The 16,831-nt window shown below is 35.6% G+C and overlaps 1 protein-coding gene across 1 annotated transcript in view; it reads left to right on the forward strand.

Annotated features, from left to right (window-relative positions):
- The window catches only part of LOC148956704 (cyclin-dependent kinase 4 inhibitor B-like), a 57,446-nt gene that overhangs the window by 18,196 nt on the left and 22,419 nt on the right, over positions 1-16,831 (forward strand). The window contains exon 3 of the mRNA XM_089091781.1: positions 8,234-8,338. Coding sequence (XP_088947907.1) covers positions 8,234-8,338 — 105 coding nt within the window. The remainder of the gene's footprint in view (positions 1-8,233; positions 8,339-16,831) is intronic.

Here is a 16,831-nt window from a genome sequence, read left to right on the forward strand (position 1 = left end):
GGTTTGGCTTAAATAGAAAAATATGTACAATTTTGCTGTTCAATTCTTCTTATAGAGACAGTTAAAGTGCCATTAACTTATTTTAATTGTGCTAATTTATCGTAGGTAAAGTGTCATTAATTTATCTTATTTTGAGTTTAGTAATTATCTATTCTAATATACTCTATATCAAAATTAAAAAAAAAACATTTCGAATTATTTTCAGAACTGAAATTCTAACTACAAAGATACTATTTTTAAGCTAGGGAATATTCTGATTTTTTGGTACTAGAGACTATGTTTGAAGCTCCCTTGGGCATGGATACGACAATTTTCTTTTTCTTGGAACAGGAGAAAGAAACAGGTTTGCCATCATCTTTCAGAACTTAGTCTTTCACTTGCCTTGTGAATACTTTTCGAAGGGGATTTTCAAGCCGACATTATGCATTTTCTTCATATGCAAGCCTATGCGCTTAAGGTGAAAAAGCAAAGTCGCAACATGAAAACAAATAAATTTCTGTTAAAGCTTTGGCCAATTAGTAATTTCAGGAATTGGAGAAAAAGATGCTTAGACGATCCCTGAGTGTGACGGTAATAGTTGCAAATGACATATTTTTCTTTCTTTTCCTTTGGTAATTTTCTTGTTTTCCCATTTAGAGCTGAACAGTTTATCAATACGGCTAAGCAAAAATTGCTCAAGAATTTTTTCAACTGAATGTTTATTTTTATTTCAGGTTTCTTTTTTATGCGCTCACTTGAAAAAATCACCCAGTTTAATGGTAAAGTTTATAATTTCTTTTCGTACCTAAAATTTTAAAATGGTGAAGTAGTAAAACTTAGATTCACACTTCAAACAGCTAACACATGTAAAAACTCATGGACTTGTAAGGCTGAACCTTTCATATTTTGTAAAAGCTAAATTACATTGGTCACCTTATAACAGAATCCAAGAGGCACTGTATAGCCTATATACTTTTGGAGGCACTAGACTAAGGAATTCTAGGCCTATTTGAGCTGTCTGTTGTATCCTAATGATGGGAAAATATTTATGAAAATAGAAGGGACATTATTAGCTGCCAATAGGCTAAAATGTAGAAGGAGGCAGCCTATAGTTTTCAGAATCTAGGGGTGAGCAACTTCTTTTGTTTAATTTTCATATTATTGAAATTAACAGCTGAAAGACTGAAGAAAATGTCCGTTAAAATTTCTCCCTGAATCTTTAATTGATTGCGCTTTCAAAGAACTTAGGGTACTTTTTTCCGAAAGTGAAAATCCGGTAACCTGAATATACACGGCCGTAGAGTACAATTTACTTCTAAATATCAAAATACTTACTTGAAAGCCTTTACTTCTAATCAACTTTTGCTTTGGTTACTTAGATAGTCAATTCTCTATGATTAGATCCACAACAAAATAGTAGCCGGATTAGCTTCAAGAAGGTCTTCACAAAATTATTTTTTTCGATAACGGAACTTTTCAAAATTAACATTAAAGGACACCCTAGACGGTCAATCATTTTGCTTCTGTCAATCAATATATGAAATCAGGATTGACTATCTAGGAACCTGTTTGGCGGTCGAGTCAAGCGTTGATGGTGATTGATAGAAAGTTTGAATGACTCAATCGGTTCATAGACGGTCAATCATGCTTTAATCAATTGATTGACAGAAGCTTTTGATCAAAATGATTGACCGTCTAGGGTGTCCTTAAAAGGAAAGATGCTCTTAACTTTATTATCACCGTTACGGAGATCATAGTGTTATGGTTCAAAATGTTGAACCGTGTTAAACTAGAACATAACCAGTTATGGGAACCCAAATTTAAGAATAAAAATGCCAATAAAACCTAGATTAAGACAAATAATGTAAATACGGTTATCAGTAAAATCAATACAGCAATATGGGTTGATCACAAAACATTTAAGCAAATAATAAGATTCATTAGCGTAAATGATGTTAAAATATAAAGTTTTTCAACCTGAAACTTTTTTCAAAAGCTCAGATATAGCCATAAAACGAATTCTGTGCTCAGGAAAAATTTTGAGTGAAAGTGGATTTCCGATAAAAGCTTGTATAAGTATGTTTGATGTTTTAGAGTCTATAGGAATTTGAAAGGCAAAAATGTACCATTTCAGAAAGAAATTAATATTATTTTACACCAAGTAACTTCATCCCCTTACGTTGGTTCTTACATCATGCATTAGATACTTCAGTACCATGAATGACGCATGGATGCCTACAAAACTTCGTCAGATATCTTGAACTGAGCTGCAGCTGTGACGTCTACTCGCTGTATTTTAAGAGCCAGCTCCAGGCTTCTCATGTTGCCATCGTAAGCTGTGTCCTGTCGACCTCTTTTGCGCCAACCTCTTATACTTCAGAAGGTGAGTAAATAATGGCTGACCGGTTCGCCGGTTAACTTATATTTTGGTGACCTTCTGCTGCCACGATTCGGTCACGGTTCTTCTATGACACATGTTTTGAAAGGTTAGGACAAATTTCATCAGTTGAATGTTTAGCTTTCTGCCCTTGATAGTACAGAGGAGGGTAAACATCACTTTACTATTCAGGAGGCAATGCATCAAGTAGCTCAACCAATTCTCCTGTTGATTTTGTTGGCTGTTCATGTTGGCCCCATCCTATTCGATTTAACTCCTGAGATGCTTAAATTCTTTGATCTGCTCAACTGCTTTATTTTTGCATTTTAGCACCAGTGGAGAATCAGATGGGGCCAAGTCGTTTGTTCTTACTGACATTCACTGCATTACTACTTGCTCTTCGTTTCGTATACGGTGTAGAGTGGTAGCTGTAGCTGTATCCATGGTTATTGTAGCAATTTCAATTGCAGGGGTATTTCCCTGAGGGTAAGTCTTCAAGGTCCGGGTTCCACTTTCCAAGACCACAGCCTAACCCTCCTCATTTGCAGACTTGGACCGTCACTTTCCCCTAATGTGTGGCAAGAATCCTTACAGGGCTAAATTAAGTCTTGGTTTTTACCTGCTGTATCTGCCATAGAAATAACAAAATTTTTCCTTTACATTTCTTTATACCTAAATTCACGGCATCAAATATGACTAAGTATATGATTTGCCGTTAGTCTTTTATCGATGTTTTTAGATGTGTATTGAATCTTCTTTTAAAAGAGTGAACAGAGCAATTTTTAGAGATAACTTCTTAAGGAAGATCATCATTCCAGATCGAAGTGCAACGTCAGATGAAGCTGTTCTTCAAGTACCCTGTTCTTGGCGTGTCAGCTCAAGGTAGTTTTACCGAGCTGTGTGCCTTTATGTCTGTCTTGTTGGTTGGACAGTTGGGGGCACAACGCGAGAAAGCTCTAGAGAAGGATGTGATTTTAAGCATCTGAAGAGAACCTCTATCAAGCCTCTTACTAAAAGACTAGAGAGAGTCATAGGGAACAACTAAACCTGCCCTATTAGCTCGATTTTGGATGTTTTGGAGTGGTGCCAGAAACATTTTCGGGGCACCAGCATACAGGAGATATCCATGCTTGCCGATTGGTCTTACATACATTTTTATCGTAATGCTGGTAGAGATGACAGGCATCGGATGAAGGGCACTCTCTGAATGCTTTCGGACATTGAGCTGAAAACATGAGGGGTGTGGTGAAATCCTATGGAGAGGCTCTGCGATTCTTCCAGTTTCTTGATAAAAATACCGTTAAATGACCAGTCAGTAAGTAAAAATTCCTATTTTCCCAACCAATTCTGGCTAATGACCACTCAGAACACCGGTCCTTCGGTGAAAGAAGGTACAATATTCTATGTGCAATGATTTGCAGACCAGTGATGCAAGAAGTGACGAGCTCGAAGTTTGAGAGTGGTCTTACTATGATCAGCTTGACAACAGACGAAAAGGATAATTTTTTTTCAAATTTACTTTTAATTTTTCACAAAGTCTCTTTTTCATTCTATATTTCTTCCCGCGATGTTCCCGCGATGCAAAATAATTGTTTAAGAGGGTGATGGAATCCTATTTTGATAATAAAAAGTCGTTTTCCTCTGAGCAGTCCTCCAAGCGCAATTTTAAGATTACAGATAAAAGAAATGTCTCTTTGAGCCAGATTTAAAGAGTAGCAAGAGTGGTAAAGCAGTCGTAATTCGTGGATCTTTGACATGGGAATCGCTGAGTTGTAAGATGTTGTATTTTCATGGTAAAACAGATTGTTTTTCAGCAAACCTGGTGGTTTTTCCTAGCTCTGTTTTCAGATTTTCAAATAGTGATGCGTAGTGTGCTCCTTTGTTCTTTTTCTTGTTTCAGAAGAAAATCGATTAGAATAACACCATTACAGAAGAGTCATCATCACTTTTAGAGTAAAAAAAGGCTTCTTACTTTTTTTGGAGCCACTTATGTCCTTGTATTTTTTTCCTTTTTTGCTCTGTTTTTGCTGCGGATGGATAATGGTATATAGGCTATAAGTTACAGCTATGGTAATTAATCAGGGCTAAAACCTTGATTTTTTTGCATTAACAGGGAAAACCAAGCGTTAGAATGCTGTTCAGAACACGCTTTGGTTGAATGTGAGCAATTGCCGCACCCAGCCTGTGAACAGCTTTCGATGCCCGGATATTGGTTCAATATATGATGAGTATGTTCTTTAGAGTTATTCATGGTCTCTGCTATTAAGGTATACGATTAGAGGCTGGGACAGGGGCAATTGCACCTGTAGATTTGGAAAACATCTCTTCTGGGATTTATTTTGAAGAACCCCTCTAGATTTTAAAACTCACTTTTTTACATGTTTTTTGGTTCCTTGTTAGCTAGTACACACTCATGAATTGAAGAAAATATGATGAAAATATAATAGTTCAGTAACCAAATTGTGGAAACTACAACAAAGAGTTATGGAAGGGGGTAGCCCAGACCGCATCATATTAAATACGTATTCTAGACCAACCAAACCTAACCCAAATATGAACTAAATATTTAATTCAAATATAGCTACAGTGTAGTTTACCACCAAACCGAAGCTAATTGTCTGGTATAAAGACCGTGAAAACAGTTTATTGTCTCATGGTCACGATACAAGTTCTCGAGTGTGTACTAGCTAACAAGGAAGTACCGCTTTTTTGTTTTGTTTTTCACATTTTTAGCCGTCTTAACCGAGTGGCTGCCACTTTGAACTTGCAATCGCACATCTTTTGAGGCAGGTTTCGAGTCCTGCTGTCGCTAAGTATGTGGTTTAGGAAGGGGCTCAGCGGTAAATCCTGTAAGCTCTGCCAGAGTCTGCCCAGGTCCGAATGAGTACCTGCAAGAACCTGGGGGAAAAGCACGGGAAGAGTTGGATGACTTTGTCCAAAACATGCCTACCACTTCCGGCTGAAGGCAGAAAATGAGGAGATCAGTACCTTCACTAAGGTGACCATTGGTCTGCATACGAAAAACTTCTTTTTTAGTTTTAAGTTAAATTGTGTCTTAAACTTCATGAATTTGTACCTCTGTCGCTATCTAATTCGATGGTTTTCTAACGCCACTTGGTAAATTTTAGTGGCATTTTTGACTGTGGTGCCAGTTTCTAAAGTCCTGAGCATCAATCTTCTACGAAACTGGCACAACCACGCTTAAATTGATCAACCCAGACTTTCATGGTAGATAATGATGTTCTAGAGTCCCTGTAAATAACGTTCAATTTACCTTTAATTTGCCTCTTAGTATTAACTCTCAAACCAAATATTCAATTAATGCTTGATGCTTGATTTTTTTTTTTCATTGTCATATAAACTGTCAAATCAACTTGCTCAGACGATTGTCAAACACCATCTCTGAATCCATAAGTCAGAAATTGTAGGACCAAATTCCCTAGCTTTGATTGACAAGTGCTGTCATCTTCTTGTTAAAATGAGAAACTTTTTAGACCACCTACATGTACCGTCCTGAAGAAAACAAGAGGGTGCATCTTATACATTTTCAAAAGTGAGAAAATTGTGAGCAAAGGTGATTTCGATTTCAAAACGGTTCTTGATTCATTGGCCACGGGTTCAAAGGGATTTATTTATAAATCACATTTATTTCTGGAACCCATGACTTCACAAACAAAATTTTTGACTGCGGGTTTTACCAACTGTACCTGTATTACCATGTTTCAGTACCACCAGGTAACATCGGTGTAATTATTGGTAAAGGAAATACATGTGTTATAGAATTACAAAATGCTGTAAAATTTTGAAAATTCATTAAAATGACAAATATCTTCCTTGGTGTTTTTGTTGCCTTGGTCACTTGTTCAGATGGATATTTATCTCTATTTACATTATTTCTGGGACCAGACGTGTCACAAGCCAAAATGTTTGAGTGGACATGGAAAACAGATTATACGGACTGTAAACCAAATAACCTCGGGAAAACTGCATAGAAAAAATCAAAGTGCTGTAAAACCACAAAATGCTGTAAAACGTTTTGAAAAGAATAAAAAGGGTTTTGTTTTCCAGCCCACGATAAAAAAAAAAAAAAAAAAAAACAAGGAACAAGCGCACTTGATCTTTTTGCTCTCTGTAGAGTGATTTTCGAATGTATTTGCTATGCAAGACTTCGATACTGAATGTGCTGCAGTAGTTCATTTAAGATTTGTGGCTAGAGCCAACAAATTACGATACATTAACATTAGATGAGGCAAAACGGTAGGTTTTAGGTAAAGGATAAAAATCCTCCAGAGACATTGATGGCATATAGAGTGTCGACTTGACACATCAGTTGCTGGGTCTTCTTCACAGGGACAGGTGACAGGCCTGTCGCCCAACCTCACGGCTGCTGGAGTCGAACCTTAGGCTCCATATTACCAAGCAGAGCATCAATCCAATGTATACGGGGTTGGCAGGTTCTATCTTTGTCAAATCACAATCAATGTGCTTATGCAAAAAAGAAAAGGGTGTATATCATACTTTTTAATACCACCCTTAAGGTTTCCATGCCTGTGAAACGTGTAATTCTGTGACGAGACTACAGCAGTAAATTGCACTGAAAGGACAAAATATTTACATAATGGATTCATTAGTTTCAGATCTATCCATTCATCGACTCGGAAATATGATTTTACTCAGAGTTTCCCTCAGAGAATACTAGTACTACTACTAACAGCCCACCGCAGCACCAAGCCGCCTGAGACCAACACAGCTACGCACGCTCCTCCTCCATCCCAATCTATTCAAAGCCTCCGTTTTTAAACCCTCCTAGGAAGTTCCCATTTCCTTTAAGTCTTTCTTTACAACCCCCACCCCAACCGTGGACGGACTGCTTTCCTTTTAGCCCTAGACGGTTGGCCGAAAAGGAAAATCTTTGGCAATCTACCATCCTTCACCCGCAGAAATTGCCCTAGCCTAGCCATCTTAACCTTCCTCTCATTATAGCCCTAGAAAGCGGGATTGAACCACACTTTCTAACAGCCTACTGTTTGAAATAGGGTCAGTCAGGTGGGTACCCAGAACAATCCGTAGGCAATTTCTCTGGAAAACATCTAGCAAATTTTCATCCGCTTTTCAGAGCGCTCATGCTTCGGAGCCGTATTTGACCACTGTCATCACTGTAGCTTCCTGGAATGGTAAAACTACTTTAAAAATAGAAAAGCATTTGAACATTTTTAATGAAACATTTTTTAACGTATTTGTCAACCTAAAAAAAAAAAAAAAAAAATACAAAGCAGATTCCGAAAAGTTAATTCGGTAGATGGATGAAACTGAGTCTTTGTGGATGTCAACGTCGCTATGTGAGTTTTGCCTGACGTCTTAGATTGAAACCAAAATTGTTTGAATCCTTAGAACAGCCCTGTCTATTTGAAACGGAAAAATAAAATAAACCTGTATATGAAAACACAGCTTTGAATTATTTTAAACACAACTTTGCTTGCCATATAAATAATCGTATTTCATTATTTTCATTATATATTAAATTGGGGGAGAAGCGTGAGGAGCTGTGTCAGCCTCAGGTGACTTTAGTGCTTCAAAAAACTTTATCAGTAGTAATAGGCCTAGTAGTAGAAATTTCTATGGCCCAAGATTTCCTCCATACAAAGACATTCTAACATTGGTAGAATAGAATCTGGCTGTCAAGAAAATCGCCTGCCGGCTACAAAAAATTAGAGAGTGTAAAAACTTCCGTAATTAAGATATACTGTTTATTGCTCAACACATGAAAGCTTAATACTTTTTTCGTACATGACGGTCAGTTCTTACGTATTAACTAACTTCCCATTAGGTATTTGTTTTGTATTGGCATTGCTGTCATTTAATCTTTTGATTTTGCAGAAAGTATTTGGAGGTGGCTTTTTGCACAACGCTGCAGCTCAGGGGAAAAAAGAAGCTCTAAATACAATGCTAGGAAACGGATACGATATACATGGAACAGACTCGGTAAAACTTTTGCATTCGTTTTTGGTAGATACCTTATCGTTAAGCAATATTATTTTTTTTTTCTTGACAAGATTAAATTTGCACTGTGCAAATTTACTATAGAAAAAAACACTTCAAAGAGCGCGCCCTTTGAAAATAGATTGTTATGAAATGTTTTGCTTCCTCGTTCACCTTTTCTACCTTTTTTACACGCAACAGTATTTCTGTTCTGCAGCTATTGATAATGTACAACGTGTGTGTGTATATGCTGTAAATTTTGGTCAATTTACCTCACCTTCATAATTCAGAAGTAGCCTATTAGTCTATTTTAAAGAGCCTTGAAAACTAAAGAACTTGAATTTGGTCAAATTTAGAAATGTTAGCACCACCGTTATTGTCCTGGTGCTCAGGAATATTAAAAAGTAAATGAAAATTATTTTCACTTTTTGAATTTCAATTAAATTAAAAAATTTAATTTTTAAATTTAATTGTTTTTTAATTTTTAATTTTACACAAACTATATAACAATCTAGTGCTGTTTATTGGAAATCTTTCATTCTGCACAACGGAAAGAGGTGGGAGGTTGTGAGTATTTTTCAAGATGAGATCTCATTCGATGAATTCATAGAATAATGGTGTGGTTACCATGTTGCAAGCACAGCCATTGCAAAAAAAAGTTTTTGCCGGTAAAATATCATATCTTCTGTATGCGTTTACATTTCTTGTATGTTCTGATATCCTAAGGAATGAGGGGTTAAACTATTAAAGTATCCTGATGGCGCCTCCTATGTGCATCCTTGCCAGTAAGGATAGCCCCTTTGTTATTTTCTCATTTTTCATGAATTTTAAGGGGCCACTCGAGTTTTAAAAAAAAGAAGAAAACAACAAAAACTGTACAATCTGTAACATAGGCTGATTTAAAACTGTGTTTAAATTTTCGGTGAACAGACAACTCAACCATCAACAAATCAATCACCATAACTCGACCACCAAACAACTCAACCACCCTAAACTCAATTACCCTAAATTCAACCACCAAACAACTCAACCACCATCAACCCGACCACCAAAAAACTCAACCACCAAATAACTCAGATCTGTTTCAATACATATATGTTGATCAATCACCAAAGCCTGGTGAGCATTCACACCCTGGTGATCCGATCAGTGTGAGAACTCCTCAGATAAAGACCAACATTAAACAAGCAGCCTCCACTTCCTCTGTGTCAAGTAGAAACCTTTTAGGGACACAGCTTAAATTTGAAAATGAGGACGTAATTGTTATGCCCGTGCCACATCATACTCACATCTGTCGATAAAGAAAGCCAAAAATCATGAATGATATGACAGTTTTCTTGATTTTAGCGTCACACTTGTATTTAAAAAGCAACAAATTAAAATTGTAAGAAATTAGTTTAAAGAGTTTGCACCAACAGTAATTTGTGTCCAACTGTTCTCGACTAATACTAAGTCTTCTTAACTTTTGTCAGATTCCTCTCCCAGATAGAAAATTCGCTGTTGTAAGTTTCCATCTTCTCTGGTTTTAAAAAGTATGCCTTAAACCTTGACTCTGATTGGTCAGCCAAGAAATTTATGATTGAAAGTTCAGTTCAAGAAATTACGAACGGCGAACGTAATTGGCGCTGTAGTCGTCCGTAATTTTGATTTTATCGACAAGTGTGACTATAGTGTGGCACGGGCATTAGAATGCCTGCAAAGAGTACCTTGGAAGAGTCCATTCGTCAAGAAAGATGAAAAAATGATAATAATCTTCGAGAAACCCAGTCGATGGCTTTTGAAGTCCCGAATTTGCATCAAGATTTTGTCCTTTACGATTCCAGAAAAAATATTCCTAAAAGAGTTTTGGCTTTGGGCCATAGAAATATGTTGCAGTATCTTGACAGATCAAAACTATTTTAAGGTGACGGAGCTTTCAAGGTTTTGCCCCGACTTTTTTTTCCAGCTATATACAATATATGCAAAGGCTGGTGAATCATATCCACCATGCATTTATTTTCATTTGCCTTATAAGGCAGCAAGAACATATCGAGGCATGCTACAAGCACCTAAAAACTTGGTGCCAAGACCCAATCCCACTAGAATTTGGACAGATTTCGAAAAAGCTGCCATAAATGTTTTTCAAGTTGCGTTTCTAAATTCTACGGTATCGGGATGTTTCTTCCCCTTTTAAAAGCCTTTTATAAGAACAGTTCAATTGCTGGGCCTCGAGCATAAGTTTGAAAATCATCCCAATTTTAATATCCTCGTCAAAGGTATCTCAGCCTTAGCTTTTGTTCCATTACGAGATATTGAAAGAATTTAATCAATTCTGTTGTCATGTCCCTCAAGGTTATTAGTTCGAGCATCTCTTTATTTGGTTTAATGATACCTAGGTACGTGGCATTCAGTTGCCAAGCCGGGGGGTTGGATTGCCAAGATTTTTACTGTTTTCTGGAACCACTCTAAAAGCGTATTGAATTCAGCAATGCCATTCATGGTATATTCATATGGGCTCATCCAACTCTTTGGAAAGCTCTTTGATGGACCAAAGCGTGACAATGCTGTTCAACCTCTGGTGACATTACAGGCTGCTCAACAGCGGGGTTAGAAAATTTCAAAATATCAAATACTTGATCAACGACTTTCAAGACTCGTTAAAACATACCCTCAAGAAGAAAACAAAATGAGATAGCCTACCTGAAAGCAGTTGATCATGTACAAGGGTAAAAAGATGCGTTGAATGTAAAATACCCACAAAGACGTATTTTTCCATTAGCTTTTTGCTGATTTTCGCCCAGTGCTGACGGTAGATCGAAGCTTAAATAAATTTAAAAGATAAAAACATTTACTGTTGTTGAGGATTCTATGAAAAAATAACATAAAAATATATAAGAATCGCCCTAACACATTTTGATCTCTGGAGTCGAGTTTTTCTCTCTTTGAATTGTGTTTTGCTCTACAGAAAAATAGCGACAATTTCAATATTTCAATTTTGCTCCTTTTTAAGAACAATATATTAAAAAACCTCACGAGACAAAAAATTGAAACAGATCTTAGTTATGTGGTGGTTGAGTTGATTGTGGTTGAGTAATTTGGTGGTTGAAGTATGCGGTGGTTTAGTTGAGGTTGATTGAGTTGTTTGGTGGTTGAATTTGAGGTAGTTGAGTTAACTGGTAGTTGAGGTCAGGTTGGTCGAGTTGTTTGGTGGTCGAGCTATGGTGGTTGAGTTATGTGGGAGCCCAAGTTGTCATGTTCAAGAGGACTCTGTATTCGATAGGCAAATAAAAGTAAAGGCTCTTCACAGGCCTGCCCTCGTAAAATATTTGTATTTAAACTGTGTACCCAAATGAGATTGCATAGGATTCATTAAATACAAATAAAATGATAATTAGCACCCTTGGGAGGCCCCATGGCCAGGTTTACTAAGAGAATGAGATTGAATCATTAAAGAGTTGGTAGCGACAAAGTAAAAAAGAAAGCGCGAGAGAAAAGGATGAGAAAAAGAAAACGAAAGAGATAGCAAATAAAGAAGACAAAGAGGAAGAGAGCTTCTACATCTACCAACAATTCAAGGAAACCTCAAGCCAAGCAATGTGCATGACAAAACTACAACCCTCACCAAGAAATTGGTAACTTAGCCATAAGTGTACCGTCCTCTGAAGAAATATACTAGTTTAAGCCATGATTGTAACCACAGAACTAAGTTTAATTATGGTTCAAGATTTTGAATTATCTTATCAAAAATGCTTAAGATGTTTTATTTTGAATAAAATTCCAGAGTAAATTTGTGATTGCTTTAAAAAATATATAACCTCATTTAAATAGATCAAAGTAAACCCGTGTAATTACAATAGAATCTTTTTTTTTCACACTAAGGAACAGTACTAACAAAACCATTTATGCTAGTCATCACGATAAAGAAAGATAGCCAAGGTAATTTTCGTCCGGTAAGTTTCGTCTCAATAAGAAGCTTAGCTATTTTTGTATTGTATTGAAAACCGTTTAAGTCCAAAAAATAACCTGAACCAAAACGGATGGGTATTATATTTCACAGAGTAAATAGGTTTAAAATTCCTTTATACCAAGTGACTTATTGTTGAAATATAAAACGATCCAAGACACAATTAACTGACTTGTAAAATGAGTACGTCAAACTACTATTGTTACAATTGAGAAATAAGTTTAGCGCCGGAAGGTTCAATCATAGATGTGACTAAGTGGGTCCAAGGGTAAAACTAAGCTCGGGTCACTGTCTTCGACTTTAAAATTCAGCAGTTATTATACCTTTGCTATATTAGGTTTTCCATTTTCTACAAATAGTTGAGCAGGTTGATAAAATTCCTTCTATTGTCATTTGTTTCGAAATACAAGAGTTGTAAAGAAGGGTTCCTCTGCACCTGAACCCTTGTTTAACCCAACCCCTCGTGACTCAACTCTCTTTAACTAAAACACCCTGCAACTCAATCCTCCCTTAACTCGACGAAAATCCAAATCAAACCCCGTTTTTAACTCATTGCCCGTTTAACCCAACCCCCATTCAACTCAACCCCAATTCAACTAAACCCATATACAGGACTGTATCCAGGATCTTTTTCGAGGGGGGGGGGGGGTTACAAAAGTATTTTTTCGAGGGGGCTTACAAAAAAAAAAAACGCATAAAAATATGTTTTTATTCATTTTTGTTACGTTTTTACGATTTGGAAAAACATTCCGGGGGGGGGGGGACAAACCCCCTCCCCCCCTCTGGATACGACCTTGCCAATATGCATCTCAACCCTCATTCAATTGAACCCACGTGCATTTCAACCATCATTTAATTCAACCCTATTTAACCCCAATGCAACTCAGTCCCCATTTAACGCAACCCCTGACTCAAATTAACCTCATTCAGCTCAATCTTCTTTAAATCAACAAGTATCAAGGAATCGAGCTTCGATCGTTGAAAAGTAAGATACATAATTCTTTTTCTTTCAAAATTGAGCGAATTTTCCCAAACCCTTGCCTATTGAAACTATTTCTATTAAACTGGAAAACGACTACAGTAATTATCTTATTACGGGTAATGTCATAAAACGTATGTAAATTTATTTATTTATATGTAATTTTTTCTCAAAAACGGTGCTATAATTTTTTCTGAAAATTGTCATACTGCCATTTCTCGCAGTGAAAAAGAATCTAGATACGTCATGACTTTGGGAAAATTTGTTTTTTACACATCTTAGAAAACCTTTTTTCGTTCAAATGACGTCACAAATTCCCAGATACCCAATACCAAAATAGTTTTATTGTCTACAGCAAGTAACATAAAATGAAATTAAAGTTGTTTTGCGAAAGAGATTAAATAATGTAAATGTATATATATATATATATATATATATATATATATATATATATATATATATATATATATATATATATATATATATATATATATATATATATATATATATATATATATATATATATATATATATATATATATATATATATATATATATATATATATATATACATATTAAAAAAATAATTGTATATATGTATATTTATCTATTTATATATTATTACCGTGTGTGTATATTATATTCTATATTTAAACGAAAAAATAATAGTGTATGTGTGTACCAGCGAAAGCGAGAATTAAAGCAAATCGCAGCAACGAGCTATGACACAAAATCTAGAACGAACCTACAAAGACGCCGTAAACTGCACAAGCGTTAATTATAAAACATTTGAGACGGAAAATATTGTATGTATTCACTGTTGAGCCCCCCCCCCCTCAGTTTCCCGAAGGAAAAGTAGCGAATACTGGTGATTTATTCGGAGATTGCCTGGTCGAACTGTATTGCCAACTACACAGTTTCCAAATTAATTGGTTTGCCTTTTTTTATGTTACTCGGGTTCCGTATAACCTCTTGTTCACCCCCCTTGGGACCAATTTAAGATTCTAAATGGATATATTGATCAATAACTATTGGATGACATAGTATATCATCCGTTTTGTTACTAGATAAATGTACTTTTTCTCCTTTATGTAAATTCATTTCTGCTGCTCTTTACAATGTCATTTTTTTTTCGCCTTTTAGATATGTTCGCTGTCAGTAACGTTATAAATGTTATGATTTTTCAAATCTTAGGTGTGACTGCAAAAATACATAAGGCTAATAACATTAATGTTTTGTGTATCCCCCTACTCGCTAACTTAATTTTTTTCATTGATTTACTCTCTGAGTGTTGGAAAATTGAGTTTGAAAGTGTTTAAAAGGGTTTATGCTTTAAATTGTCTGAAATCTAAAATTTAGAATTTTCACGTTTCTTTCCTGAGTTATTTTGGTGACTTGTTTTAGCAGTTAATAGCGCCACTGAAGACAACTTTCTTCAAAGAGAAAAAGTAAAAGGTAAGTGAAAAAGCGTCATCTATCTTGATAAAATATTGCATTGTCGTATTTGTCCTTTCGTCGTCAAATATTTATATTATTTTTGAGAAACTATGTCCAAAATATTTTATAGAAAGGAATTTAAATTTTAGACCATTTTTATTTAATTGAAACACAGAAAAATACGAAGTAAAATGGACAACCCAAAATCTAAAACTACTAGGACAACGATTATTCGGAACTTTTTCTCTAGTGAGAGTTTTCAACCTGAAGAAATTGCATAATCTACTTTTAACAAGAAGGAAATTTATACAGAAGATTTTAAGAATATTACTATTTTTAGGGGATTTAACCATTGGATGCATCCACTGGTTTCAGCGCTGACTTAAATAGCTAGGAACCTGTGCCTGGGAATTATTAGTGTGAAGAAATTATACTTTTAGCCGTTTTTTTAATTGTTCCACTAAAAAATAATTGGAGTAAATCTAATTTCCAGTATGACCAGTATGAATTTAGTAGGACAATTTTTTCTGTCAGGAGTTCAAATTGGTCAATTTGTTGCAATAAGACAATAGATCAATGAGCGAAAGATCGGGACAGGGGCGTAATTTTCTATGAGGCAGGGGCGAACTGCCCTCCTCCGACCCCAGTTTACCCCCCCCCCCCCCAATACTGAACGCCTCGCTCTTTACGCTAAATTTTTTTATTGTTTTAAAAAATTAAGTTGTGAGACAGAGTCAAACTTTTGCGTAAAGAGCGAGGCCTTGAAGAGGGGACAGTCCCTTTCATATACGGAATAATTTCTGTTCGTTTTAAGTTTTAATGTCGCTCCTTACTTTCAGTTTAAAAGACTTGTTTTTTTTATTTAATTTTTGATCGTTTTTGAATAAATACAGGTTTTGATCTTGGCTCACCGTACATGAATAATTAAAACAAAATTTTCATATTAATTTACTTTTATTTAGTTAAATGGCTTTCTTGAAACTTGTTTAATTTTATTTACGAACGTTTTTATTAGTAATAAATATACGTAACTTACGAATTAACTTACGTAACGAACTTCTATATTCATATATTTTTAATACGTTTATTATGGGGCTCGCCCCCTAGTCAATACCTTACCCTTTAAGCGAAAGTTAGAATTTTGTTCCAATTCTTTAAAAATGACCGCTTAATCACAAAGGCCGTTAATTAGAATAAATAGCTCTTATGAAAGTACTAAAAAATCTTTGGCTTAAAGAGCGAGGCATTGACTACGGGGTGAACCAATCATATATGTAATATTTTCTGTTCGTTTAAAATTTCGATGTTGCTGCTGTTGCAGTTGAAATTACATATTAAATTTCTTTTATATTTTTTAATTTATTTTCTATTAAATTTCTTTTATGTTTTTTTATATTAAATTTCTGATCTTTTTTTAAATAATGCTGGGAAGTCCGGTGTCCCCTTCATAACAATTTCCCTTCCCCCATGAAAACTTCCTTCATGGAAAGATCCTCCCACATAACCTCCGACCCACCCCCCACTACCAGGAAAAATCTCCCCTGAAAACGTCTGTTTACTTCCAAATAACCAATACTATATGTTAACATTGGGTAAAGTTCATAACTTTCAGCCCTACCCCGGGAACTTCGGGGGATTAAGTCATTCTAAAAGACATATCCTACTTATAATATTTTCGAACATGCTGAACAAAATGGCTATCTCAAAATTTTGATCAGGTGACTTTGGGAAAAAAATGAGCGTGGGAGGGGGCCTAGTTGCCCTCCATTTTTTTGTCACTTAAAAAGCACACTAGAACTTTTAATTTCCATTCTAATGAGCTCTCCCGCGATATTCTAGGACCACTGGGTCGATACGATCACCCCTGGAAAATAAACAACAAAAAAAAACAAATAAACACGCACCCGTGATCTTTCTTTTGGCAAAAAATACAAAATTTCCCAATTTTGAAGATGGGAGCTTGAAACCTCTACAGTAGGGTTCTCTGATACGCGGAATATGATGGTGTGATTTTCATTCAGGTTCTATAACTTTTAGGGGGTCTTTCCCCCTTTTTTCGAAATTCAGCCAAATTTTCTCAGGCGCCTAACTTTTGATGGGTAGGATTAAACTTAATGAAACTTTATTTGAAATCAGC

Source organism: Artemia sp. Qi Xiang Cuo, chromosome 1, assembly GCF_049724085.1.
Source record: "Artemia sp. Qi Xiang Cuo chromosome 1, ASM4972408v1, whole genome shotgun sequence".
Classification (NCBI taxonomy): domain Eukaryota; kingdom Metazoa; phylum Arthropoda; class Branchiopoda; order Anostraca; family Artemiidae; genus Artemia; species Artemia sp. Qi Xiang Cuo.